We start from the raw sequence: 25,252 nt of genomic DNA, 5'->3' as shown, positions 1-25,252 counted from the left end.
CTGCTGATGTTAGGGGCATGATTCGGTTGTCTAAATATAAGCATCTGGTGCCATTTTAGATGTTCTTGAACAGGCTGAACATCCTAGACAACTTTGGTGTCAGTGGCACATCTTCCAGCACTGTTGTATTGCGTTTACATGGCAAGGCTTTCGTAGCAGGGGGGCTGCAGGGGTGGACTCTGTGAGAAGAATCCAGCAGCTGCCCCATGTTAGGTAAGGGCCAGTTTCAACTGGCTCCAAAGGGACCCACTGCTGGCCAGAGCCAAGCCAATAAGCGATGTTGTTTGTGCCTCTGTGAGAGCAGATTTAAGAAAGGGAAAAACAAACAAACAATAAAAAAACAAATACTGCACAACAGCAGCTGGGAGAGAGGGGAGTGAGACCCAGCCCTGCAGCCCCCAAGGCCAGTGCAGCAGGAGGGCAGGAGGTGCTCCAGGCACGCAGCACAATTCCCCTGCGGCCTGTGGAGAGGCCCCTGGTGGAGCAGGCTGTCCCCCTGCACCCACGGGTCCCACACGGAGCAGATCTCCACGCTGCAGCCCGTGGAGGAGCCCCCGGTGGAGCAGGTGGATGTGGCCTGGAGGAGGCTGCGGCCCACGGAGAGCCCCCGCCGGAGCAGGCCCCGGGCCGGAGCTGCAGCCCGTGGAGAGGAGCCCCCGCAGGAGCAGGGGGTCTGGGGGGAGCTGCCGCCCGTGGGGGACCCGTGCTGGAGCAGTTTGGTCCTGGGGGACGGACCCCGTGGTATGGAGCCATGTGGGAGCAGTTCTTGAAGAGCTGCTGCCTGTGGGCAGCCCCCGCAGGCTCAGTTGGGGAAGGACGGCATCCCGTGGGAGGGACCCGCGTGGAGCAGGGGCAGAAGAGGGACCGTCAGGGAGTGATGGAGATGAAGCGTCAGGGACTGACCGCAGCCCCCAGTCCCCGTTCTCCTGTTCCCCTGCACTGCTCGGGGGAGGAGGTGGAAGAGGGTGGATGGGGGGAAGGTGTTTTTAGTTAGTTTTCTTTGTTTCTCACTTCTCTAGCTTATTTGTAATAGGCAATAAATTTCTCTAATCTCCCTACACTGAATCTGTTTTGCCCATGATTATAATTGTTGAGTGATCTCCCTGTCCTTATCTCAACCCTTGAGCCCTTTCCATTGTATTTTCTCCTCCTTTCCTTTTGAGAAAGGGGAGTGAGAGACTGTTTGTGGTGGAGGTCAGCTGCCCAGCTTGGTAAAATCACCACAACTGTGTGGATATCTCAAATACCTCATGGCATTTCAAAGGTTACTGAATTCCTAGATTTAGGCAACTGGATTGTGCTCCAGGTTTTTACTTGCAGGTGTCTACATGTAGTTTAGGTACTAAGCTCCCAGAGTAAAATGGAGATTTACTTTTTGGGCCAGATTGATACCGAGTGACAATGTGGTTGTCTCTTCACCACATTACAACAACACAAGTCTTCACAATTATTGCATTCTTTAACAAGCAGTGTGATCCAAGCCATGTAAGTTGCTCTCGTGTAGACTTCTAAAGTTAGTCAAATATAATCTGCAACACTTAGAGGTAATGGCAACTACTAGATTATCGCAACTAGAAATGATGGCAACTACTGGCAACTACAAGATCTGCTAATGCTGACAGCTCTTCAATACGCTCTGTACTTCAATTGCAAGAAGAGGCTAAAGATGCCAAGTCAAAGAGAAAAAGGCAGATCAGAGAGAAAGGACATCATCAGTTCCATAAGAACTTAAAGGACTGTCTTTCTAGAGCTTATTTCGATATAAAATCCCAGTTTGTCAGAGGACTTCTCATCACTAGTTAGTTCATTCACTCTAAGAGAGATGAGCAACAGTAAATAGTTCAGTGTTGATGGATGCTCTTAACCTTTCTAAAAACATGAATGCTGAAAGCTTGTGAACAAACGTGAACTCCAGAAAGAAGACTTTGGGAAGTTCAGGCAAGCAGGCACACAAAATTTTACAAGTTTATCTTTTTAGAGTGACCAAATATCACATAAAGAAATAAAAGGGCAAAATTGCCCTGGTAACTGGAATGTGATTAGGATAATCTAATTGGGTCTTTTCGATTCTGAAAAAATGCAGATAGAAAAAATGAACACTTTATCACTATATTACAAATTCATTTTATATGTCTATTCTATGACTATCAGCTAAGTTTTGCTTAGCTTTGAAGTCATTAAAATATCAAAGAGACAAAAAGAAATTAATTAATAGTAAAGCCCTAGGGCCAAGGGTATTAGTTTCATTCCCTGAATAATGGTTTTATAAAATATGTTCATAAAAATCTTGTTATGATGAAAGTCTGAAGTAATGATATGACATATCTGTAGTTACATACCCTCCCCCCCAAATAGAAATGAAATTAATTTTTGTGCTGAAAGTGAATACTAAGGTACTGTACATTATGATGTGGTCAGTCAGTAACTTCCTGCCAGCTGGTGGCTATAATTATAACCTCCCTAATACTTGAATCTTCCTCCTTTCTGTTTTTCTCTTCCTTGAAGAGTCTCACCTACTCTTTGTAGCCTCTTGTAAAACCCTTTTTTTTACAACTATCTATTTATTTAGGCTTTAAAAATATGCATGTGTTGGGATGTATTGGGGAGAGGGGGGGAAGGATGCACAGTTATTGTATCAGGAACTAAATCTTTGATTGTAATTTAGTGTATCCCTTAAGATATTTGGCTGTTTCTCAGTGCATATCAGGAACAGTGAGGTTAGCATTCTGTAACTTTAATGAAAACATAAGTAGTCCCATTTCTAGTTTTAAGCAGTTCAATATTAGTATTCTTGATAGGCTTAAGAGGGCTGGGCAAACCAATTATTTTGACTCACTAAATAGCTATTATTAATATAAATTCTTATTTCTTAATAATAATAGTTCAATAACATTTTTTTTTTATTCAAACTGATCTTCAGCATTCTTTTTATGTGTTCCTTTTATCAAACACTGGAAAGATGGAATGTTTTTTTTCCTTCCTCTCCTGATAATCATTTTTACTTTCTAGAATGAGTATATACATTCTATAATGGCATAATTATTTTTGTTAAATATTTTCAAAAGGAAACAACTTCTTGAAGAACGTTAATGTTTTTAATGAAATGTCCTTTGTCTCCACATGATTTTTTTTGTTGTTGTTTTGTCTCACATTCTGTCAGCAAGGTAAGGCCTTATTACAATGTATATTTAAAACATATTAACTGCATATTTATCTTACACTGTACATAATTTTTTTATATTACCAAACATTCATTCATATTCCCTGGCTATATTATCTTCTGTTGTCTTTCTAACCAAAGAGGCAGATCCTGCTGTCCTATGAATTGTCAGTGGACTCCATTAACGATCCTCTTCGAAGACAGAGGTTAATGAGTGCAGCCACTGTTATTACAGATAATTTGCGTAAGTCTCAGAGTTCTCTAATTCTTCAACTCTAATTCTTCAGAGTTTTTTCAGCAGTGCTTGAGTAACTTGACCTAAGAGATCAAAATGTCACAAACGATCTGCATTGTGTAGAAGTCACTAGGCGAAATCATGCTGTAGTCAAAAGTGAATTTCAATAAAATAAATATTCTCATACCTCACATAACTCTAACTGTAACTTGAAATTACCAAAGGTCATTCACATCTGATCAATAAAGTCACTGGGGTCTGTGGATGAGGGGAGAGCAATGTTGTCATTTATCTTGACTTTAGCAAGGCTTTCTGCAGTATTTCGTGTCTCTGTTGGGATGTTAAGGTCTTCATGAGTGGGCAGCCAGCTGATCAATGAACTGGTTGGATTCTTGGGCTTTGAGAATCTGGTGGATGTGTTGCATTATACCTTGGGTCAGGTAACAAAGGGAGTACCTCAGGGTTGTATCCCAGGATCCTTTTTGTCCTTTCATCATCATCAGTGATCAATGACAATAGAGTGTTTACTCTTAAAATTTGTGGATGACACCAGATTGAGGGGGATCAGTTGATGCACTGGGGGTAAGAGCTGGACGGACTGGAGGAATGGGCCAGCAGGAACCTTATAAAAATTTAACCAGAGCAAACTTTTGCATAAATGCAAGAACCTCTTGAACAATATAGGCTGGGAGCTGGCTGACTGGGAAGAAGCTTTGCAGAAAAGGTACTTGGGGTCCTTTTTGGAAGTGAGCTGAGCATGAGCTCAGCAGTGATGGCTGATAGCATCCTGGACTATATTAAAAGGAGCATAGCCAGGAGACCGAGAAAAGTAATTATTACCCTTAATTAAACACTTGTTAGACAACATACTGCGCCCAGTTTTGGTCCCCTCCCATACAAGAAATACATTGATGAGCTAGCCTGAGTTCAGCAGAATGCCACCAAGACATCCAGGGGCTGGAATACTTACTCTGCTCTGGGCTAGTTCAGCCTGGAGGTGAGAAGGTTTTGAGGGTTTTGAATATCAGTCTTCCACTATGTGGGACAACGTTTCCAAGAAGATAGAGGTGGGATCTTCACAGTGGTGCACGGTAGGAAGACAAGACACAACAGACATACTTTGAAAGAAAAGAGCTTCAAACTAAGGACAAGCTTTCACCATGAAGACAGTCAGACTTTGACGTCATAGCTGAGCAGGGGGTTGGACAAAGATATGGGAGAAAACTTTCTTCATTTTATCCTGGATTTTGTTTGTCAATGCATGCTGCATCTGTGATTGTGCAGGTACAACTGACAGAAAAGATAGTCTGGGTAATAAACATATGAAGAGGTGGGTAATATCACTAGTTTCTGTAATTACACAATTTGTTGATGATGATCTTTAAATGGCCTCTGACTAGTTTGTGTAGAATGAATGAAACAATTTTTTTCTAATCATGCTATTCTGCTCACAAGTTTGATTTTTTTTTCTCAATCTTTTCTATGATTGATTGTCTTTTTCTTCATACAATGAAATTCCACTTAGTATTACTAATGTCACTTTCTCTTTTTTTTTGTCATTTAGAATTGCAGGAGTCAAAGCTGAAATTCCCTTTAATTTGGAAACGTTTTGCTCGGAAGTATCTAATATGGAATTGTAGCCCATTCTGGAGATTAGTCAAAGAGAAGGTGAAATTGGTAATTTTGGATCCATTTGTTGATCTCATAATCATGATTTGCATTATAGTGAATACTTTTTTCATGGCTCTGGAGCACCCTGACATGACATCCCTTTTCAAAGACATGATTTATATAAGTGACAAGGTAAGTTAGTACTACTGTGGAGTGAATATGGAGGTATTGCCCCAGACTGACTGGGTCAGCCTCGTAAGACGTATTTTTTCTGTGACTTTATAGTGAATTTCTTTTTCCTCTTCCCAGGTCTTCACCCTGATTTTTGCAGCAGAAATGATCTTGAAAATCATCGCTCTAGATCCTTACTACTACTTTCAGCAAAAATGGAATATTTTTGATAGTGTAGTTGTTATGGTTGGCTTAATAAGTTTTAATGCAAATCTGTCATTTTTCAGGCTGGTAATCATTTCTTTATTCTCTTTTTAAAAGTGCCCATGTTGTATAGATTTGTAAAAACATTACAGTGAAATACCCTCAAATTATTTTACTGGTGAATCTGTTAAATCTCTTTGTAAGTGAATAGTAAGCCAACATGGATCTTAAATTAGAATGAATATTAAATGAACATTAAAAAATACATTTTATATGTTTATTATACTGTGTATATTGGATACTATAAATCCTCTGGTGCAGTGCTCCCCCTTAGAGATTTGACTTTGCAGAAAGTTCATCAGTGTTCTGTTTGGTCTATACAATGGCACTGATCAAATACGTTTCAGATCTTCAGTCAGGAAAATATATTATCCGAGAGAGTTTTCATGCGCTTAAAGATAGCAAAGGTTCATTCCCTACATAACTTTTTCTTTTGGGTCGAGAATTGTAAAATAGTGTGGCTTTCCTAGAGGCTTAGGTGTAGAAGTAGGCTTTCCACCTTCTTGGGTAAAAGGACTTTCTCTCAGATATCTATGCATAATGTCACTTTTTTCTGTACCCTTGCAGTGTATTCAGAATTATATATGCTAAATTTACCAATTATTTTTAATATTCTTCCTAGCTTTTCAGAGTCATCATACCTGGAAAGTCAGTTGAATTCTGTTTCTTCTTTTGTATTGTAACTGAGTTTAACAGCTCAGAATTCTAATTTGACTTAAAAAGTCCCTTTTAATCATGAGGGTACATAGTATATATCCCATCCATTTTTCCAAGTCTGTTGTGTGAAACAGAAAAAATTCTTTCCATTGTGATTTGATTATACTTGATGTAGCCCAAAATGCAGTCATTTCATAAACCTCGTCCAAGTACCTATTAGGTATCCGATTATTACTTTTAGTAGCTGTAGTACTGTGAGTAATACAAATGAACTTACGCATGCTATTATTTAACATGGTATGAACAATTTGAAAGCTTGCCTGAGCAGTTCTCCATCCTCAGCAGTATTAACCATTTGAAGCACAGTACTTTTGGATTAGAACAGATAAAAGCCTTTATTTGGGGGACAAATTATGATGGTCTTATTGGATATGGTCTTTACTGAAGTAAAGACAGCATGATAAATGCAAGATATCTTTTTGTGTGTGTGTGGTGTGCTATCTGTGAAGTGTTCTGCTAATCATTGTTCTCTTGTGTTTTACTTGCAGCTCAGGATCTTCAAATTGGCAAAGATTTGGCCAGCCTTAAATACTCTCATGAAAATAATTCTAAACTCAGTTGGTGCTCTGGGTAACCTCACTCTGGTTTTGGTTATCACCGTATTTATTTTTGCTGTAGTAGGAAAGCAGGTTTTGGGAAAATGTTATGAGACTAACTTCTTAAAAATAAATATAGACCATAATTTACGCTGGCATATGAAGGATTTTTGTCATTCATTCCTGGTCATATTCCGAATATTATGTGGAGAATGGATTGAAACCATGTGGGAATGTATGGAAGTGGCTGGAGAAGGTCTCTGTCTTCTCATTTTCCTGCTAGTCCTGGTGATAGGAAACTTAGTGGTAAGTTTCAAGCTATTTTTCAGTTTCTACTGAATGCATTCAGTTACATTGGCATCTTTTTTTCCCTGAGACAAACATAATTCAAAGAGTATTCACATCATTCTATTTTCTGGATGTTAGTTAACATATTTGTTTTTGTTTCTTTTTTTTTCTTTTTTCTTTTTTTTTTCTTTTTATCTTTTTTTTTTTTCTGTCTTTCTCACACAAGAGGTAGCCAATAATTAAAATACTCAAAAGTACTAATTCTACCACAGTATGGAATTGCAGCACTTTCAATAATTTGGTGATAATTTGCTTTCTTCATCTATTGTGTTGCTGGGATCAAATAACCAAACTGCTTTTAATGCTTACCAATTTATCCTTACAGTATCAAAAGCCTACAGTACCCAGGTTTTCTAGTCTGCGTGATTTAGACTCATTCTAACATATGTTGTAAGCTAGTTTATTCTTCCTGCCTGCCTATCATGCACAAATACTTTTCTCTCAACTTTTCACAATCTTCTGTCCTTAAGAAGCATTGTTGGATTTTGTTTACAATAGCTGCAAATATATCAAACCCATTAAGTACAGGATTTGTTAGACAATGCAATAAAATTTCATAAAAGACTGTGGTAAGTCCTCAAGAAACTACCTAGTCTGTTTCTATACTCCAATAAAGGATGAGTTATGCCTTAGTCCTGTTTTTAAAAGTCTCACTAATGCAATCTTTTTGTTGTTCTTACCCCAGAATGTTTTTCTGCAAAGCACAGCCTTGTTCAACAATTTAACGTTGTTTGAAAATATTACATTTTCTTTTGCCTGCAGTAATCACATTTTTTTCCCCTTATCTTTCTTCCCAAGAACCTCAAACTTTCTGGAAAATTCAGCATTTTAGTATACTCCCCCTCATCCCCAAGTAGATGCTTTGGTACAATACTCTATTACCATGAGCAGTCAATTAATTATTGGAGGAATAAATCTTCTTATGCTTGTTTTATTGGTCTATACCAGATCTCTTTTGATTGTGTTACTATTAAAATTTATTTTTGCCCGCTCTTTTTCAATCAATCTACCTCCTTGTACATTATGGATATCAGAACATATGAAAATATATTTTATATATCCGCCCCACACACTTCCTTCCTTTTTCTCCTGTCTTTCCTTCCAGAAGAAGCCATAACATACACAATTAATTTCCTATTATAATAGTAACTAATATAATTGTAGTGGTTGATGAAAGAGAGAGTGAGATTTTTAATCTAAGGAAGGTTTGCTGAAATGTTATTTTTCTCTGTTAGAAGCGGCAGTGTCTTCAACTTACTTTATCTACTTTAAGGTGCTTAACCTATTTATTGCCTTGCTGCTGAGTTCATTCAGTACTGACTCCTCAACGGGACAAGAGGAAGCTGAAAAACAGAGTAAATGTCAGATTGCCATTGCACGGATTCACAAAGGCCTTCAGTCTGTGAAAGAGAGAATTTTGGATAAATGTGGCAAAATAATGAAAGGAAACCTCACAACAACAACCAAAAAGAATTCTTTGGTGAAAACTTCTACCAAAGACCTAGAAGAAAATAGCTATGCCATGACAGATGTCACAAAGGATATAGACAACAGTTTTTTTGACATTGGGTATTACAATACTGAAGAGAGTTATTCAGTAACAAGGAAATACGAAGAATTTTCAACGTATCATAGTACCTGTGTTCCCATTGCAGTTGCAGAGGCTTACACTGATGAAGGTGGTGATAATCAGAGTGTGTACACAGAAATGGAGTACAGAAAACGGGTAAGAAATGCTAATGTTTGAAAATTTATTGTAACTTTCACCTGCAAATTGTCTTGAAGATTCAACAGTAAATGTTACCCACAACCAAATGTGTGAGCAGCAAGCTCAGATGTAGCAGCAGGCTGTGATTACTATACTGTACCTAGATTAGCTTGTTAATAATTGTGTTTTATGAACGTCTGTTGTGGTATGACTGTGAAACTGATATGCTTTAAATCTATGAGAACAGGTATTTGGGCTCAAAATGCAGTTACCTAGCATTATGCCAAGGCCAAAATGTCAAAAGCAGTTGCTGGTTTTGGTTGGATTGTCATATGGTCAGTGTCTAGCTGGAATAGTGGAATGCATTTCCTAGGCTTTTGGTTGCAAGAGGAGGTATTGTCAGTGGATATCTCTGGACAAATTCTAAAAGAAGCAGAAATTGCTGATCACTTTAGAATCACCAGTGGCTATCTGAAATATGTTTTGAGTTGGATAATGTATTATGTTATGAGTTATGTATTGCCTGGATTTTGTTTTGGCAAAAGGACTGAGAGCTGATAGGGATCACTTCGCAATTCCGCATGGAACCAGAGACTGTTGGGGTGCAGCTGCTGAGGCTCAGCCAGTTCATCAGAACTTAGTATGTTGGCTGCAGGAATCCACCCGTGGGATAAATGTATACCTTGAGAAATGATACATGTCCGCAGGATAACCACAGCTCCAAAGTGTTTGACATTGAGGAAGAAAGTCTTATTTTATATGCCTTTTATCATTCAATTCTCTATAACAATACAGACATGCTAAGTTTTGTGGATGCTGTAGATTCTGTTAAATAATTTTAACTTTCAGAATGACTCTCAGGATGAAAAAGGTAGAACATCAATTGTTTTGCATTATTTCACTCAGGGAGACAGATTAAAACGTAGAGAGCAGTGCCAGAGTTCAAGCGGCTTCAGTCAGATTTCTGGGACTTCAGAAACTCTAAGTTGCTTTTCGGAAATGCACCAAAAGAAAGGACAAAATGAGGTATTCATAACTTTTGTCATCTTGTGGAATATGCTAGAGATGAAAGTTGTCACAGTGGTTCTCTTATTCAGAGATGACAGGACAAGTAGTTTCCGAACAGTAACAAGTATAATTCATGCAGAAGATGGTGCATCTCTCTAGAGGTAATACTAGTTTAAAACATGGGGGTTTGTGTCTCATGAACAGCTGTGGCTACCAGTGTAACTTACTATATTATTTTCTACAAAAAAATTGAACAGAAATTAAACAAGGAACACATTTTCTTTAAACTTATCTGATACGTACTCTTCAGTTTTATGGATAATTGTTTGCCATCATTCATGGATGCAAAAATTTGTTATCTAGAAATGGTTCCCCCAAAAAAACATAGTTCTGGTGCAGAAACTTTAGCTTATTCTAATGCAGTGCAGTTTCACATAAAAAAAAGGTCATGGCTTGCTTCCAGACAATTAAATGGAAGTTCAGTAATGTTGGATCACTTCTATATATATATGTATTCTTTATTTGGATTAGAGGGGAGTTTCATTTATTTGGAAAATGGTGACTTTATTAAGGAAAAACAAATCAATTCTCTTCTTTTCCTTTCTTTTGTGCAGAGATTTGATGTTGGTAGCTATTCTGAAGCCAGCACTGTGGATCCAGTTGCTCTTACGGACATGTTTTCCCAGCCTCAAAAATCACACCTACCTAAGCCCTGTTTTGCAGAAAGTAAGAATATTTTATTTATCACAGTGACACCAAATAAATGAACAAAGGTATCTGTTTGGAACATTTCCAAATTGACAGATACTGTTTGCCTGAGACACTTATTTGTACACATAAAAACTCAAATAAATGTACCTGATGCCAGCACACAACTGAGGCGTGATTGGGATGCCTGAACACAGGCATTTAGTACCATGTGAAATGTCTATGAGTACCCACAGCAACTGCACGGGGATGGCAGAAATGACACAGGAACTGTAGGATATCCCAAAGGGCCTACAACAAATCTAAACACCTGTGTTTTGACAGCAAAATGACATCTTTGGAGTGTGATTCAGTCTTATATTGAGACACCAGACTGTAGGTATTTGTATATGAGTGAGGGTATTTAAACACCTCTGAAGGGGTAGCTGGAGGTCACCCAGGATATTCATCTTGGTACCTGGTATCTGAAGAGGCACGTCAGCTGAGTTTTTCTGAGCTCCCAGTACAGTGGGTGAATATCCAGTCAATACAACTAATGGAATTCAGAAGACTGTACAGCTCATCCCAGGGTGGACACCTACATCTGATTGCCTGAACTGCTCCAGAGACTGCATTGACTCTGATGTTTCAATCCTGTTGACTTTAGAGATGAATGAAGAAGGGTGTTTTTGGAGCAAAATAGTAAGCAGAATGTAGTTGTAACACCTCTGTAATGCAATCAAGTGAAATAATCAGTAGAAATAATAATTTACTAAACCACTAGTGAGGTAATATCTTTTTTTCAAATCAAAAAGAATAAATGCAGAGGATAAAATATTTTTTTTTAATATATAATTGATAACATTTTAGATGAAACCCTTGCAGAGGGGCTTGTCTGCACAAAAGTTTCTCTACTTTTTCCATGTATGAGATGTTCTATTAAAAGAGATTACTGCTCTCTACAAATTCTGTCTTTTCTTTGGCTTTAGAACTTTTCAGCAACAATGAACATTCATTGTCCTACACTTTCTGTGGCTCCATATTTTCCGTGAAACCAATATACTGTTCTTTTTCTTTTCAGGTTGTGTCGAATGTTCTCCGTGCTGTGCAGTGGATATCACCAAGTTTCCAGGCAGCACTTGGTGGAAATTTAGGAAAACCTGCTACAAAATTGTCAAACATAGCTGGTTTGAAAATTTTATCATTTTTATGATAATATTGAGCAGTGCAGCACTGGTAAATTTAATTTAATTTCTCAAACTTTGAATGAATGGTTGTCAGTAAAGGAAAGGAATCCTATTATTTCATTTATTTCTTCTTCTATTCTAGATGAGAATATAATAAATGTATGGTTTGGTAGTTACAAGGTTCTCCTGCATTTGTCTAAGATACTTAAATGTATGGAATCATATTCTTCTTCGCAGTTCTTTATGGAACTACTTGTGTGCTTAACTGGGAGGCTAAACGAGGGGCTGAAATTACTTATGAAAGCTTAAAAAATGGTTTACCTCCAAAGTTGTAAAGCAGACTAACTGCTCAATAAAACATTAGATTCAAAATCATCCAGATATTAAGATGATCAGAAATTAAAAGTGAAGATGGCTGTAAACTGATAAGCTGACCTAATGTTTAATTGCTAATCTGATTATGTCTGTGCCTACTGAAGAATAAGGTAATTTTTATTTGATTTGAAAACATACTCACTAAGTTTACTGAAAGCAGTTTACTGACGTGAGAAAGGAAAGTGAGTTATTATTTACTGTAGGACCTAAGTTGAACATGAAAACATTTGGTATCGAGATGCAAAATAACAAAACAATAATTATTTATTTTAATCAAAGACTTCTTGTGGTGTTGAGAACTTTAATGTTCCTAAATTCTGATGTCTTCTTGCAAAAGGGGACTTGCCCACTTTCTGCTAATTCATAAAGTTGTTTCTTGATAAGGAATTTGCTGAACTAGCTAGAATGAAGAGATATCGTATCTTCAGGCATGTCTGGGGTTTGGAAGTAAACTAAGTAAGATGGTGCTCATAGAAAGAATGCATAGAAAAGTACATGGTAAGTGCTGAGAGCAAGGAAAAAGTTAACAATGAGAAGTTTTAAAGAGCATCACTCCTAATGAGCGGGTAGTTTGACTAATGGATGGAGGTGAAAGAGTGAAACGAATGAGGTTAATTATCAAACTTGCTCAGAAAAAAAAAAAAAAGAAAATAGTAAATAGGATAATGTACATGCATGCTGAGAGTTCTCAATTACCTACAGTCAAGTTACCAGTCCTGTGGACACAGTGACAGTTGCTCTGTAGATTTTTCTCCTAGTCATAGTAAAATTGGACCACTGTAGGGAGAAGCCACATTGGATACTCATCAGATGCCATTTTAAAGAAGGGTAAAACATAAATAAGCCAAAGTATGTGATTTTCAACCCACCTGAAAATGAGAGTGTAGTTATTTTACAATTTAGGTTTTTACTTCTAAGTATGAAACTAAGTAGGTGTTGCCAATATTTTAACATGGAATGCTTATAATAAACCAAACTGTATGTTCTTGTGCAATATAAAAATAATTTACCATAAAACTACTGAACAGTTTTAAACTGAAAATTTCTGAAATTCCAGGCATTTGAAGATATTAACCTTGAAAAGAGAAAAACAGTTAAAATGCTCCTAGAGTATGCTGATAAAATATTTACTTACATCTTTTTTATGGAGATGCTTCTGAAATGGATAGCTTATGGTTTGTACAGCTATTTCACAAATAGCTGGTGTTTGCTCGACTTCATCATTGTATGTGTAAGTATTATCCTCAACTTGTCTTATAATTTGAATTTTGATATTTTCTGTCTTAAAAACTACGTGTGAAATTGGATTATGATTAAACACAAGTGTAAAAGACAGATTCCAAAACTGAAAAGAATGCAATCAAAAGTGACTGTAGGACAAATTTAAATGGAAATTGTACATAATAATTAGAAGTTACTTAAAAAAAAAATAAATCCCACATTTATCAAGTATTATTGTTGTTGAGGACCATATTGGTACACACCTTTTCAGCATATAGCAAGACTGTAATTAGCAATCAGAAATGAAATTAAGGGAAGTTAATTAGATATGATAGAAAAATGTGAAGGTGCTGGCAGCTCCAGCATTTAGAAACATATTTATTCTGAATCCCAACAAATTTAAATAATGCATTCTTGCCATATAAGAATAAAGTATTTTTTGTCAACAATACACCTGGAAGATACGGAAATTAAATAGTTTAAAATAAGGACATCTAAATAATTGGCTTCCAAGAACATCAAAGTAGCTGTTTGATAAGCTCTCTGAATATTTAGCATTGGAAGTTGTGAATACAAAGAAATTTCATCAGAAAAATCAATACTATGACTATTTAAAAAGAATATAAAGCAATTACTCTAGCAATTACAGATCTGTAATTTTCATGGCAATACTGACCAAAACAGGGGAAAACATGAAAATGTCAAATGGCTAGACAAAAAGATAAAAAATTTCAATAGGAGGGAAGAGGCAAATTATGAACTGGGGCAGGGGGGAACGCTAGTTATTGAAATAATTTTTCAGTTCATTTTCTGTCTTATGAAGATCTAAAATCAAGACTGGATGTCTTTTTAAAAATATTTTTTTCTAAAATGCTATCTTAAGTTATAGTAATAATGGGGAATTACAGGATATGCTTCTAAGAATAATTGTAAAGAAAATGAGAATAATTTATCTGAATAATTCTTTCAAGCCTTCTTAGCGTATGGCATAGTTACCAACAGTTACCAATTTGGTTGTTGTACTGGTATTTTGAAGTATTATATGAACTGGTTTTGGAAAAAAAAAAATGGAATGAAAGAATACCACTATTTGAAAAATGTCAGAAAAGAATGAGGTAAAATTCTATCATAATAGCTTTGAGTGTATTATTTTTTGCATTTGAATTACTGGTCAAGGGTGTTATCACAGTAAGTCTGTGATTGTCTACTGAAACAAATAAAATAACCTTTTTATTTTATGCCAGTTAATAATCTCAGTTTCAATTCAATTAACGCAGCTTTCATTTGTTTCCTGGGGACTAAAATCTGTTTCCCAAGACAAATCACTTTGTTCCCATGGGAGTGCCCTGAAATCTCTCAGGACGCTGAGAGCGCTGAGGCCTCTTCGAGCTTTGTCAAGATTTGAAGGGATAAAGGTAAGGATATTGGGAGTGGTGTGTATATTTTGTAATAGCTGCTTTTGAAAAAATAAGAACTTGACTGGACATGACCCTGAGCAACTTGATCTAGGTTGGAGCAGCTGATCTGTGTTTCTAGTATATTATGTATTTCTAGTGAATATTATTATACAAGGCCATGATAAAAGGCTTGGAACTTTCCCATAACGATAGCAATAAAACATTTCTACAGTGGTTATTGCATGAGGTTCATTTTGATCTGGAGGGCAAGCTGGTATTCTCTTACAAAACTCCTCCAAGATAAACAAGGATTATTTATCATGTTGTAGTATATGCAGATTGTTTTCCTATACTTGCTTTTTAGAGTCCATAGCTACCACAGTCTTTTTTTTTTTTATGTATTTGATTTACTCAAGGATAATTCTGGCTGCCATCTGTTTTACTTCCTCAGAATGACAAGATAGATACCACAGAATTACATACTAAGACAAGCTTGATGTTGGGCTGAAGGCTGGCTTTAAATGTCATCTGCTAGTTTTTATATGGGTGAGAATCTGCAACAGACAGAGAAGAAAAAATAATTGGTTTTTGTTGTTGTTGTTGTTTGTTTGTTTGTTTAAGAATATGTTCTATTGAATGCGAAAAAATAATTCTTTTCATCCATTTATTTATTTAAGGTTGTTGTGAATGCGCTCTTGGGAGCTATCCCCTCAATCCTGAACGTTTTACTCGTCTGTGTTGTCTTCTGGCTCCTGTTTAACATTATAGGAGTAAAACTACTCGGAAAAAAGTTTTGGAAATGCACACTTAAGATAGGAAACATCAGTGAAATTAAAAACAAAACTGACTGTTTAAAAAATAATGGAACATGGGTGAATAATGCTGTAAACTTTGATCACGTTGGAATGGGATACTTGGCTCTTCTCGAAGTGGTAAGTTCTCTAAGAACATGCTCGGTTTCAATTTCTTCAAGGAAAGAGCAGCCCAACCACAGGATGCTACTGCACTTCTGTTTATCTCATTGAAATTGGAGATTTTTTAAGCTTAAATAAATATTTTTCATCTCTATGAGCTGCTCAGTTCCTCATAAAGAACACTTTGGTGTGTGTATCTTTGTGTTAAAATCAAGCACACTGTTTCATGGCTTTTTGATTTTGTTTTAGTTTTGATAAGCATACTAAGCCTGAAACAGTCTGATTGTTATTGGATTTAAATTAGTCTCATTTTCTTTAGACTAAAAGTTAGTCCCACACTGGGTAAGAGAGAAGGAGCATGGTGGTGCTGCTTATATTGTCTGTTATTATGTAAGTCATGAAGAGTACGGATGCTAATTTACTGATCTTACCAGTACCACAACAAAGGAGATAGAAGCACTTTTTAAAGTGGTTGTTATCCTCATGTCCTGTCTAGATTAAGTTCTTTGCCCTACATCCTCCACAGCCTTCTAGAATTCTGCAGAATGGCTAAAAATTGCAGGAAATAATCATTTGCTGTTCATCTTACACTTGTTTTCTTCCTTTTTGGATATATTTGCTAATTAAACTGAAACTTTTGCTGTTTTCCAAGAAATACAGAATTTACAAAAAGCTCAACTTAGAGTGAACTATAAAAGACGTTTCACAGGATGCACACCCAGTTTGTCTTTTGAAGGACATTATTTTTTTTTTTTTACTAAACTCCAATGAATCATACAGCCAAGCAGATCTTTAGAACATTTTTATAGTACTCTGCTCACTTTTCCTCAACAGTTAATATATTCATACTTGTTAAACCAAAAATTTTAAGTTATTTTATTTTAATGAGAAGAAAATTAATTATGCAATTATTTTTAGGCAACTTTTAAAGGTTGGATGGACATTATGTATGCAGCAGTGGATTCACGTGAGGTACGTCGCTAAAATGAAATTAACTTATTTTTCCTTTCCTTCTTTACCTTTTTATACATACAATTCACTTTTTCAACTTTGTTTGCATTATAAAGTCCAGAAATACATGCAGATGAATGCTTCAAGCTATGTCATTACATAACATTACATAACAATAATCCTGAGAATACCAAATGCCTGAAACTTAGATAAAAGAAAATTGGTCAAAATAGTGATGCTACAGAAAAGCCAGCATACTTTATCAAGAATGCAAGGGCAAGATGTTGCAAGTTTTATACAAGTGTTTTTCTGGAAATAGAATTGAGAAAGTCTTGGAAGCATTATGCCTCTGAAGCAAATTTCCTTTTCTAAAAATGTATACAGTAGCATTAAAAGAGCATGCATGTTTAGCAGGTATTTCTAGAGGTTTCTTCCCTATGTTTGATATTCTTACTATTTCTTCCCCATTTCTGTGTGCTGTTTCTCACTCTTACTAGTACAGTATGATTTAACTTTTTACATGTTTAATTTAATTGCCTTTTCCTTATTCATGCAAACACTAATTGTGAAGTGGCTGCTAATTAAAAATAAGGTCATTCCTTGTAGGGCTGTTCATAGTGAGCTGGTATTTTAAAAATGCTTCTTGTCTGGGATAGCATTCAGGAGGATGGCAATTCACCGAATTGTTTTAGCCTGAGTTGTTTTTCTCATCTAGGCATTCAGAGTATTCCTTCTGATTGGAATTAATTATCTATTATTTAAGAGTAAGAATTTTTGCTAGAGCAAGGTTTATGCATCTTCATTTGTAATTATCTTTACATACAGTCACAAGACAGAACAAGACAATTGTTCTACTTGTACATGTAAATAAAGTTTTAAATATGCATAAATAATCTATTGATCCTGACAATAAAAAGGTTGGTTGTTATAAATTTTGGAAATGACAAAGCTGTTACTATCCAGTTTTTACTAATATTGTTTTCCTGTTTGGATTTTTTTTTTTAACAGATAGATGAGCAGCCAAGCTTTGAAGCATTCTTACCCATGTACTTTTTTTTTGTGATTTTTATTATTTTTGGATCTTTCTTCATGCTGAACCTTTTCATTGGAGTGGTGATCAGCAATTTTAACAAACAAAGGAAAAAGATAAGTACTGTATGAACTAATTTAGAGTCTCTTGTAATCCTTATTTGATTAACTGTATGTTTGTTTGACATCTAGATATCTAACATTTTCAGATAACTATTTGGAGAAATTTAAAATAAAATTTAGTCTTGTGTTTCAGGTTTTCAAAATAGGATTCTTGTTGCTAGCTCATGCTTAGGCATTGCTTGGTAATTTTCCTTCATTCAGTAATTTACCTGTAAATCCTGTTTACATGATAGGTCCTTCTGTTTGCTCTAAGTGGAAGGATGGGGAGAAGGGAGTAGATAGTTTTAGAGAAGTCAAAAAAAGTGTTACATACACTTTGCTACAGCAGACTGGAATTCTTTTCTTCTGCTTTGAGGATTAATTTTGGAGAACAGAATAACTCTTTTTGCTGAGAGTAAACACCTAACAAATGTGGTAAGGATAGTCAAAACCCATGACTGCTAACAGGAGAAGTAGCCACTGCTTTCCTGGTAAAGAAACTTGAAAAGGTCTTCTTAATCAGAACTTATTCTAAATTAGCTACATTTTAAAAATCTGGTCTTCAATAAAGTACTCTACAGATTAATTTACTGCGGTTTTTAAAAAATTCTGTGGTGAGATCCATGCCATGGTCCCAGAAAGAAGACAGCTATTTGTTAAAGTCCATGAAACATTGATTGCTTGCTCTCCTCATAGTTCCTCGATTACCTATTATTTTTATTCAGTAAGAAATTGAAGGAAAAATCTTGGAATGGAAAACACACCCAGAGAAAAGAAACAGTCAACCTTCCCAGGTATACTTCAGCTTCTTTGTGCCAGAAGATAATACAAAGCATCTGGAGCCTTATTTATTATCAATAAACATGTTGACTGAGTTCAATCGAGGTTTAATCAGTCCCTGATTCATTTAGGGACTGAATGTGCCCAGAATATTAAGGGCAACTGAGTCAATTAATCTACTTGGAAGTCTTAAAACCCTAAGCATTTTGCTCATTAAAAATATACCACAAAAGCATACTGACAGGAAGTTTACAAGTTCAAGGTGCACGTTTGGAAAACAGAATCTCCATAGGATCAATTTAGTTATCTCCATAGGCTGACTTACACACTAAGTGTGAAAGAAGTACTGCCTTAGGTAGAGATAGATTAAAAAAAAATAAAATAGGGTGCACAAGAAATTTTTCTGCTCTCTGCACCAGAATCACTTGAGGTGATTCTCCACCTCTATTCTGATCTCATAAGACCCCCCCTGGAATACTGTGTTCAGCTCTGTGCCCCCAGCACCAGAAGGACAGGGACCTGTTGGAGTGAGTCCAGAGGAGGCCACGAGGATGCTCAGAGGCTGGAGCACCTCTGCTGTGGAGCCAGGCTGAGGGAGTTGGGGTTGTTCAGCCTGGAGAGGAGAAGGCTCCGGGGAGACCTCACAGCGGCCTGCCAGGGCCTAGAGGGGGCTGCAGGAGAGCTGGGGAGGGACTCCTGGTCAGGGGTGTGGTGATAGACAAGGAGTAATGACTTTAAACTAAAGAAGGTTAGATTTAGATTAGATATTAGGAAGAGATTCTTCACTAGATTGAAGTGAGGCCCTGGCCCAGGCTGCCCAGAGGAGCTGTGGCTGCCCCATCGCTGGCAGTGCCCAAGGCCAGGCTGGATGGGGCTGGGGGCAGCCTGGGCTGCTGGGAGGGGTCCCTGCCCATGGCAGGGGGTCAGAATTAGATGGGCTTTGAGGGCCCTTCCAACCCAATCCATTCTATGATTTTATGGTTCTATGAATTTACATTGAATTTTCAGAGATTTTGCTGGAATGATTGGAAGTGCACATGCCCTACGAAACATTGCTACAGGTTTGTTTTATAAAATGCTAATCATTCAATGATTTTTTGATGGCTTCTCCTGGATACTTGGTTCAAAGTGATTGGTAGGTAGTACAGATGGCATAGATGGTACTAGGAAAAGTACCAGAAATTTGCAATAAAGATAATCCCATAGAACTTGGTCCCAAAGTGCTTACTCATAATCCTCCATTGACTTTCTAGCCCAGCCACATGCTCTTTTCCTACCTTTCCCAAAAATATAAATGAAAAGTATTTTAATTATTGATGAGTCTTAGGTCATTGTTAAAATATGAAATAGATTTATAAAAACATCAGAAAGGCTCTTACAGTTGAGGAATCTGATTCAGGAATACTGAGTGGACTAGATTTTCACAAACAAACGTTGATCATTTTTTTTCAGTACACCTTTTCAAATAACAAGGGGAAAAGGAGAAATACTGAAGAAACATTTTTTTTTTCTGTGTTGTCTTAAATTCCATTTAGAACAGCTGTAATTCACTTTTTTATATGTAGATAAACTTGCTGGTATTTATTTAGTTGACTGTTTAAATTTCTACTGAACAATAGTAATTTTCCCCTTTACTTAGGTGGAAAAGATCTATTTTTAACTGAGGAACAGAAAAAGTACTATAATGCCCTAAAAAAACTTGGATCCAAGAAACCTCAAAAACCCATCCCAAGACCACTGGTGAGGCCATCCTAAATAGAATGTGGTATCAAATATAAAGATGGTGACCATATTTAATGCAAGCAAGCAGGCATCTGGAAATAAAGTTATGAGTTAGAGATGATCATCATCCTCATTCCATATAGATATTCCATAATCTTCCTTACGGATTACTCTTTTTTTTTTTTTTTTTATTTCCATCTAATGCAGTCTTTCCTTGTGGGTATTAATGTAAGGCAATTTACAGCCTATTTATTCATATGTACAGACTATTTATAAAAGTTTAATATCAAAAGTATTTGCTATTCATACCATAATCTTGGTTGCTTACATTGCATGATATTGCTTCTGCAACTAGATGGGATTATTGCAGGAGAATAAGTAAGGAGTAGTACATGCTACTCATTATTTACTTTTAAATCATCTTACTCTTTAATTCCTCTAGTTTCTAACTTTAATTCCAGTCGAGTTCATATGTTAACTCTTCAGTGTTTTTCTTGCTTATGACTTTTTAATTTGAATTGCTTACACTAAAATGTCTGCTTCAATAAGTATTACTATAAAAAGAGCAATCACAAAGTACTCCAAATATTTTCCTGCTGAATAATTTTTTTCTAAAGAAACGCAGTTGCATGATACCTGAAAATACTTGGCCAAGTACTGAGTGTTTTCCTTGAATGTCTAAAGAAAACACCTAAAAATGCTTTTGGTACCTTATTATTAAGCTTATATTCTCTTAAATTCCCTTTCTAAGCAAAATTTACAGATTAACTTTTGATTGTTGCCTGGGTCTTAGAAGTAGCATTAATCAGTTCTCTCTCTCCACAGAATATGTTCCAAGGATGTCTCTTTGATATAGTATCACACAAAGCATTTGACATTAGTGTCGTGACTCTCATCTGTCTAAATATGGTTGTCATGATGGCAGAAAATGACAATGAAGCTGTCAAGAATGTTCTTAAAAATATCAACTATTTTTTTGTGGCAGTATTTACTGGGGAATGTGTCATAAAAATACTAGCCCTGCGACATTATTTCTTCACCAGTGGCTGGAACATATTTGATTTAGTTGTTGTGATCCTCTCACTAGCTAGTAAGTATCATCTGCTACTTTGTCTTACCAGTACTAAAACAAATTTCAGTATGAAGTTACCACTGACATGTATCTGACAAACAAATTCCAGATCCAGTGTACTTTTTCAAACCATATTCTAAGTGGTTACTTCTAAAATGTTATATGTTGTTTTCCATTATATTTTTCCAGATATATATTAAAAGATAAATGGATAGTTTCCTTTCATCTTTCTTCTCCTTTCTTTTCTCTATCCTTCCTCTTACTCTTCCTTCCTTTAAAAAGTATGAGTTTTATTAAGCAATTTACAGAATAGCAATTTAATGCAGCAACATCTTTTCTAAGTTGTTATACTTAAACAGTGCTCTTCATAATGTTTTTATACTTTTGATTTGCAAATAACCACATTAACTGTCATTTTCACAGTAAAAGTAAATCCAGGTTAAAATATATTTGTATGAAAAATGGGAAACTTCTATCTCCTTTTCCAGGACTTTCTTTTAAGAAGCCAGATCACAAGGGCTGATTAAGAAAGTTCAGGAAAGTTGAGTTGCTCAGCACCATTATAAGTCTACGTGACTATTTGTGGTTGTGGAAAATCTTATTAGAACCTGTTTAGTTTTTGTTGTTGTTGTTCTTTTTGAAATAAGACTAGGTGTTTGTCATTTTCTCAGAAGAGTCATGTATAAGTTTAAGATTCTTGTGGAGTTTATTTGGTCTGTTTGGTCTGTCAGGATTAGGTTTTATCACAGAAAAAAGGAGACATGAAAGAGTTCTCTGCTTTGTCCCTAATCACAATACCCCTTTGCTATCCCATGACATCCAGAAGAATGCAGATTCCTAGGTCTTCTGTTTGTAATCATACATTACTTCTGAGTTCCTGACGGTGACAGTAGGGTCGCAGAATGAGGTGTGATGGAAGACTAATAGTGAAGACAATTTTCCTTTATTTTATTTTTGATCTTCTCTGATCTCATTCAAATACAAAGCATTAATGAAAGTCTTAATGTTTAGCATGTGGCCTGGGCCAACAGCTAGGAGATGAGCCCCAGGACAGGAGCTGAATGGATTAAAAAGGATTTTTTAAAAGTACTTCAGCAATGCATAACTTCATGCACTGGATTTCAGAAATCTGTGAGGATGCAGTTTCCATACTATACATAAACTTGGTACCTCTGTAAAGATATCTAGAGATATTACAATTTGTTTTGTTTTTCCTAAGCTCTTTCATAAGCAATTGCAGTAGTGATGATAATGTTTTTATGGAAAGTGATATAATATGATCAGTGATAATGTTGATTACTTTCAATACCTGAAGCACAGAATATAACAAAGTGAACATAAATATGGAATTTCATTGATGTGGCTTGACAACATTTTGGTTTCTTTTTCTTTTCAAAGCTATTGGACTTGCTGAAGGCTTTTCAAGCTTCTTCTCTCCCACGCTTCTGAGAATTTTTCGTTTGGCACGAATTGGACGAATCCTGAGATTGATTCGAAAAGCTAGAGGAATTCGAACTCTTCTTTTTGCATTATTGATGTCTCTACCTGCTCTGTTCAACATTGGTCTTTTGCTTTTCCTGGTTATGTTCATTTATGCTATTGTGGGCATGACAAACTTTGCCTGTCTTGGCTGGGAAGATGGGATTGATAACCTTTTCAACTTTCAAACTTTTGAAAGTAGCATACTCTGTCTCTTCCAAGTTATAACATCAGCTGGCTGGGATGGTCTTTTGAGTCCTCTGATAAAAGAACCTGCATCATGTGCTCCCAACTTAAATATAACAGATAAAGACAGCAATAGTTGCAGAAATAAGGTCGTTGGTATCACATTTTTTGTAAGCTATGTCATTATATCATTTCTCATTGTTGTAAATATGTACATAGCTGTCATTTTAGAGAACTTCAGTGTCGCCACTGAAGAAAGTGCAGATCCGCTTTGTGAGGATGACTTTGATATGTTTTATGAAACCTGGGCAAATTTTGATCCTCAGGCAACACAGTTTATTGAATATTCTGCTCTTTCAGACTTTGCAGATGCACTGGCCGAACCTTTACGCGTTCCAAAGCCAAATACAATTCAGCTCATATCGATGGACCTCCCTATAGTGAGTGGAGATAAGATCCACTGCTTGGATATCTTACTTGCTTTCACTAAAAGGGTCTTAGGAGAATCTGGGGATTTGGATAGTCTGGAATTACAGATGGAAGAAAAATTTATGGCTGCCAATCCATCAAAAGTTTCCTACAAGCCAATTACTACAACCCTTAAAAGAAAACAAGAGGAGGTGTCAGCTCTTGTTATTCAAAGGGCCTTCAGGAGGCATTTGATGCAGCGTTCTTTGAGACACGAATCTTTCTTATGCCATCATAAACATTGTAACAGTGCTGTCTTTGAACAAGAGACACATGAGAAGGAAGGTCTTATTGCATCAATGCTTAATGGAAATTAAGGTAGGAAGATAGACAAATCACAAACTAAATCTTCTATATCTCTCCCTTTATTTTATGATAATATTGCTGAAACAGATAGTGATAATGTAGACACATAGTTTAGCCCAGGGTGCAGCATTTTTATTAAACCAATACGAATTATTTTGAAATGGAGAAAGTCTTCAAATGCTAGTAATTGGATGAAGAAAATATCCTTAATTTACAGTAGTTATAGTATCCTTTAGGTATTGTGATTGTTCAGTTTTGCAAATGCTCCTTAAGTAAGTAGAATTTGCACAACTATGTAATAAATATTAGAGGAAAATCAAACCATGGATTTTTTTTTCCTCAGCTACTGGAGTTGGTGTGTTAATTTTTACTTCTGTCATTTTTGTATTACTTCATATTTCTGTTATTATGGGAGAAATCTTACAAGATCAGTTGTAATTTTAACATGATTAACAGGCACACAAGGCTGTAGAACAATGTGTCTTCAGAAATAAAGCCTGGTACGAAAAATTGGTTATTGTGGGAAAATGAAATAATTACTGCATTTTCTGTGAAGGAGCTCACTTAGGACACTTAAATATAATCAGTCACTGATTTCTAGATTGCCTGAGACCATCTTTCTCCTAATTCCTTTGGGAGTATTCATTTACGCTTATGAATTTGAGTTATCTTTACCTGTGCACCTAAACAGATTTAGGAAATCATCCTCAGGTGACTATGCTTGAAAGTTATACATAGCTTGTTCTTTGTATTCCGTCATCTATGTCATTGATAAAGATGTTGAAGAGCACCAGTCCCAAGACCGACCCCTGAGGGACACCACTTATGACCAGCCTCCACCCAGACATAGAACCATTGACCACAACCCTTTGACTGTGACCAGCCAACCAATTCTTTATCCACCTAACAGTCCATCCTTGAGATCCATACCTCTCCAATTTAGAGAGAAGAATGTGGTGAGAGAACATATCAAAGGCTTTGAAAAGCCTATTCATTAAATCCTGAAGTTAGGTAAACTTTGCTTAATGAGATCCTTCAAACGGAATGATTATAAGCACTGCATGTCAGAACCTACACTTAGTAGTACTGTGTCTACTACACTTAGTAGATAGACCTTTTTAAGGAAGCTATGGGGAAAAACTTTTTCTCCTTCACGAAAAGTAGGGCTAAAAAAATAGCTCTGATGGCTCTGATGATTCTATTGCTCAGAACACCCAAAGGGCTGTCCCTGAGAGAAATCATATTTTGGAACTTTTCCGTTTTGTGAAAGGTCAAATATATATCATGCAAGACTGATGATACCTGCCTTCATGTTCATGTATCTTATATAATAACAGTAAAATGTTAGAAGCCCATTTAACACATCTTGTACTTAAGAGCTTTAAAGCATGTTAAGCAATTCATGTGTTTTGCATTGACTCTCCAGGAATAATAAATTTTAATCATTATGGAAATTAAATAATCTCTGCATGGCAGGCTGGAGAAATGAGCTGACAGGAACACCATGCAGTTCAACAAAAGCAAATGCTGAGACCTGTACCTGGAGAGGAGAAATCTCATGTACTAGTAGATGCTGAAAGCCAGATGGCTGGAAGTGATGTTTGCAGAAAAAGTATTG

General features: G+C 36.3%; 1 protein-coding gene across 1 annotated transcript in view; it reads left to right on the top strand.

Moving 5' to 3' along the window:
- Window positions 1-24,494, top strand: part of LOC310894976 (sodium channel protein type 5 subunit alpha-like) — a 36,899-nt gene extending 12,405 nt beyond the window's left edge. Inside the window, exons 9-24 of the mRNA XM_083825724.1 lie at window positions 3,302-3,404; window positions 4,960-5,198; window positions 5,316-5,468; window positions 6,647-7,000; window positions 8,316-8,768; window positions 9,657-9,776; window positions 10,373-10,484; window positions 11,527-11,681; window positions 13,065-13,238; window positions 14,506-14,643; window positions 15,303-15,557; window positions 16,458-16,511; window positions 17,499-17,636; window positions 20,037-20,141; window positions 20,949-21,213; window positions 22,594-24,494. Of these exons, the coding sequence (XP_083681850.1) occupies window positions 3,302-3,404; window positions 4,960-5,198; window positions 5,316-5,468; window positions 6,647-7,000; window positions 8,316-8,768; window positions 9,657-9,776; window positions 10,373-10,484; window positions 11,527-11,681; window positions 13,065-13,238; window positions 14,506-14,643; window positions 15,303-15,557; window positions 16,458-16,511; window positions 17,499-17,636; window positions 20,037-20,141; window positions 20,949-21,213; window positions 22,594-23,645 (3,870 nt within the window). The 3' untranslated portion in view covers window positions 23,646-24,494. The remainder of the gene's footprint in view (window positions 1-3,301; window positions 3,405-4,959; window positions 5,199-5,315; window positions 5,469-6,646; window positions 7,001-8,315; window positions 8,769-9,656; window positions 9,777-10,372; window positions 10,485-11,526; window positions 11,682-13,064; window positions 13,239-14,505; window positions 14,644-15,302; window positions 15,558-16,457; window positions 16,512-17,498; window positions 17,637-20,036; window positions 20,142-20,948; window positions 21,214-22,593) is intronic.
- The last annotated feature ends 758 nt before the right edge of the window (window positions 24,495-25,252 follow it).

The sequence above is a fragment of the Anser anser genome (assembly GCF_964211835.1).
Source record: "Anser anser genome assembly, chromosome: 2".
NCBI lineage: Eukaryota > Metazoa > Chordata > Aves > Anseriformes > Anatidae > Anser > Anser anser.
The sequence above is the reverse complement of the archived record's forward strand: the minus strand, read 5'-3'. Positions and strand labels throughout refer to the sequence as shown.